General features: G+C 40.3%; 1 protein-coding gene across 1 annotated transcript; it reads left to right on the top strand.

Moving 5' to 3' along the window:
- Nucleotides 1–879: 879 nt before the first annotated feature.
- Nucleotides 880–3,064, top strand: LOC107572335 (rho guanine nucleotide exchange factor 9-like). The gene is made up of 4 exons (XM_016258769.1): nucleotides 880–1,006; nucleotides 1,094–1,225; nucleotides 2,258–2,501; nucleotides 2,631–3,064. Exons 1-4 carry the CDS (start codon nucleotides 911–913, stop codon nucleotides 2,780–2,782), a joined length of 624 nt encoding a protein of 207 aa, XP_016114255.1. The 5' UTR covers nucleotides 880–910; the 3' UTR covers nucleotides 2,783–3,064.
- Nucleotides 3,065–3,113: the final 49 nt, after the last annotated feature.

Here is a 3,113-nt window from a genome sequence, read left to right as displayed (position 1 = left end):
CACACACACACACACACACGCACACATGCACACACACACACACACGCACGCACACTCTTACACACACACACACGCTCACACGCTCACACACACGCACACACAGACACGCACACACTCTCACACACACACACACAAATAAAGTGCTTTTGCTTTCGCCTAGAAACACACAGCGTCTCCCTGACATGCTGCTTCAACACTAACTGCGGTTACTGAAACCACGCCTTCTTTCTTTGTGTGCACATTTGGGCGCATTATGCTAATATTCCCACATAGTGAGGTAGATATGTGGGGGCATGTTAGAACGAGCCGTTTTAGGGGGGTGTGGCAGAGTCTTAACTTTGATAAAGAATATCTCTTTGGTTTTGAGACTTTAGTCTTTGCAACTTCAGGGATCTTATCTATGCACAATCAGCTTGCAACACTCCAAAGAGAAAGAACAACTTGAAATCGCATCATATGACCCCTTTAAAAGTTAATTTACTTACAGTCTCATGTCCTAATAGTGAAAACATGGTAACACTTTATTTCAAGGTGTCCTTGTTACACATGCTACATGTACTTACTTTTATAATAACAATAAATGATGCATAGTTACATGCAAGTAACCCTAATCCTATAGTAAGTACATGTAGTCAATTGATATTACTCAATACTGAAAGGTAGAATTACACTGTAACAAGGACACTTTAAAATAAAGTGCAACCAAAAATATTATTATATATCGAGTTGTTACATCTTGTCAATGATCACTGACTGCAATCAAAGTTTGTGCCATATTAGTTGAGACAGATTGTCTGAAGTGTCTATATATATATGTGTTATATATGTATGTATTTATTTATAGTCTGTGGGTGTGTTTTGTGCTTGTTCTGGCAGTGATTACCGTTATGTGGCAGCAGCGCTCGCTGTCATGAGGAACGTCACCCAGCAAATCAACGAGCGCAAAAGAAGACTGGAGAACATTGACAAGATCGCTCAATGGCAGGCCTCGGTGCTGGACTGGGAGGTGCGTTTGAAGAATATCTGTAATAGGTTGTGCACTGCCAGTCCCAGTTTGTGTGCCCAGACTCGCGAGTGTTTTTGCTCTGGTTAGGGTGATGATATTCTGCACAGAAGTTCAGAGCTGATCTACACGGGTGAGATGTCGTGGATCTATCAGCCATATGGCCGGAGTCAGCAGAGAGTCTTCTTCCTCTTCGATCATCAGCTGGTCCTGTGCAAAAAGGTACGTGATCTTCACAAAATATTTAGTTTTCCTCAAAAAGGGGGTTGAGATGGTCAGCTAAAGGATAAAAGTGTGGGCACTGATCATAAAAATGTCCCTAGACCATATTAAATGCATAAGCATTCCTTACATTGCCGGATTTGAATCTCAAAATCTGACAATAAATTAGAAATGCATCCTAAAGTTAGAACCATCTCACAAGATGCAGGTTTTATTGAGTTCATGCAGTGTAATGGTACACAAACATGACGCTTCGGTATGGTTTCGCTACAGCACGAGGAAAAAACTAAACATAAATTAATTTTATTTAATTTTAATTTTAATTTTAATTAAGCAATGGTTTACTGAACAAATTGCTCTTTCTTTAAATAAATTTCATTGTAATTAAAATGTTCTTAGGGATACAAATCTACCTCAGCTTATGGTCTCTAAACTATAGTGATTATGTAATGTGGCACTTACAGGTGCATCAAGATAATTGCAGGAGAGGTGGGATTGATGATCTGCAGAGAGCAGAGCACAGCGAGTGTTTTCAGTGTGGGATTGATCAGAGAAATGAGCCGAAAGCAGTCAAGAGCGTCCAAACGTTGAGAAATGCTCAGCTTCACTGAAACTGTGAGGCACAGACAGAGTCGTCTGTTTCATAAGTCTTCATAAGTGTTTCATAGTTCATTCAGATTGTGACAAGTCTGGCTTTGTGTTTGTTTTCAGTACACTGACAATATAATCATACACAATTACTGTCGGGGAGTTCAAAGAAAAGATACAGTGTCAGTTTGATACATTTTTTTAACCCAGCAAGTCTAGTGACAATAAAAGTGTCCAAACATTGTATATAAATCAAATTATTTTCTAAATCCAGATTTTTAAACCCATTTCTCAACTTTTGGACTCTCTTGACAGCTCCCATACGTATGAACTGAAAATGTCACTGTTAGTCTGTATTTATTCCATTTACACACAATCGTGTCGCAAGCAAAGACGAGTGTGATTGTGCTGTGGTCGTTAATGAGCCTCTGCATCTCTTCTCAGGACCTGATCCGCCGGGACATTCTTTACTACAAAGGGCGCATTGACATGGATCGCTATACGGTGAGAGATGCCATCGATGGACGGGACGACGACTTTAATGTCAGCGTGAAAAATGCGTTCAAGCTGCACAACAGAGACAGCGAGGAGATCCACATCTTCCTGGCCAAGAAGCCGGAGGAGAAGATCCGCTGGCTGAGGGCTTTTCACGAGGAGCGCAGGATGGTCCAGGAGGATGAAAAAATCGGTAAATTCCCATGCATTAACTGTATTATCATTGCTGCTTTAAAGGGGTTTCCGTATGTCCTCAATGCCACCAAGGTACAGTGCTTTTTCTGTGACCCTCCTCACATCTTCTGTTGCTGGTTTTGTTTAGGTTTTGAGATTTCTGAATACCAGAAACGACAGGCTGCCATGACGGTGCGTAAAGTGGCCAAACAGAAAGGTGAGGCAACAAAGCGATACCAGGTGAATTCAACATTTTTCTATTTTAACTCCTGTCTTCTCATTGAAGTTGCTTTACTCTAGTAAACCGGTGTAGACAGAGTAAACATATTCTCCTTGGGCTCATTGTTTGGGCAGTAGCTATTAACTGAACGACAGTATTCAGTATTATGACAGTAAGTCGATTTGATGCTTTCAGTTTTAATAATGAGCGTGTCTCAGTAAGTGTCAGTTCTTTCTCAGTCCTGTTCACCTTTAAAATGAAGGTGAAAATACCCCAAATAATACTGAAATGTTTAAAGGGGTCATGGAATGTTGTTTTTATCCTCCTGCACTCTTGTGAACGCTCTCATCATAAGCGGAAAAGCCCTCAATTTAATCACAATTCTAATTAAAATTAGAACTATTTTTTTTT

The sequence above is a fragment of the Sinocyclocheilus grahami genome, unplaced genomic scaffold (genome assembly GCF_001515645.1).
Source record: "Sinocyclocheilus grahami isolate Dianchi unplaced genomic scaffold, SAMN03320097.WGS_v1.1 scaffold1736.1, whole genome shotgun sequence".
Lineage (NCBI taxonomy): Eukaryota > Metazoa > Chordata > Actinopteri > Cypriniformes > Cyprinidae > Sinocyclocheilus > Sinocyclocheilus grahami.
The sequence above is the reverse complement of the archived record's forward strand: the minus strand, read 5'-3'. Positions and strand labels throughout refer to the sequence as shown.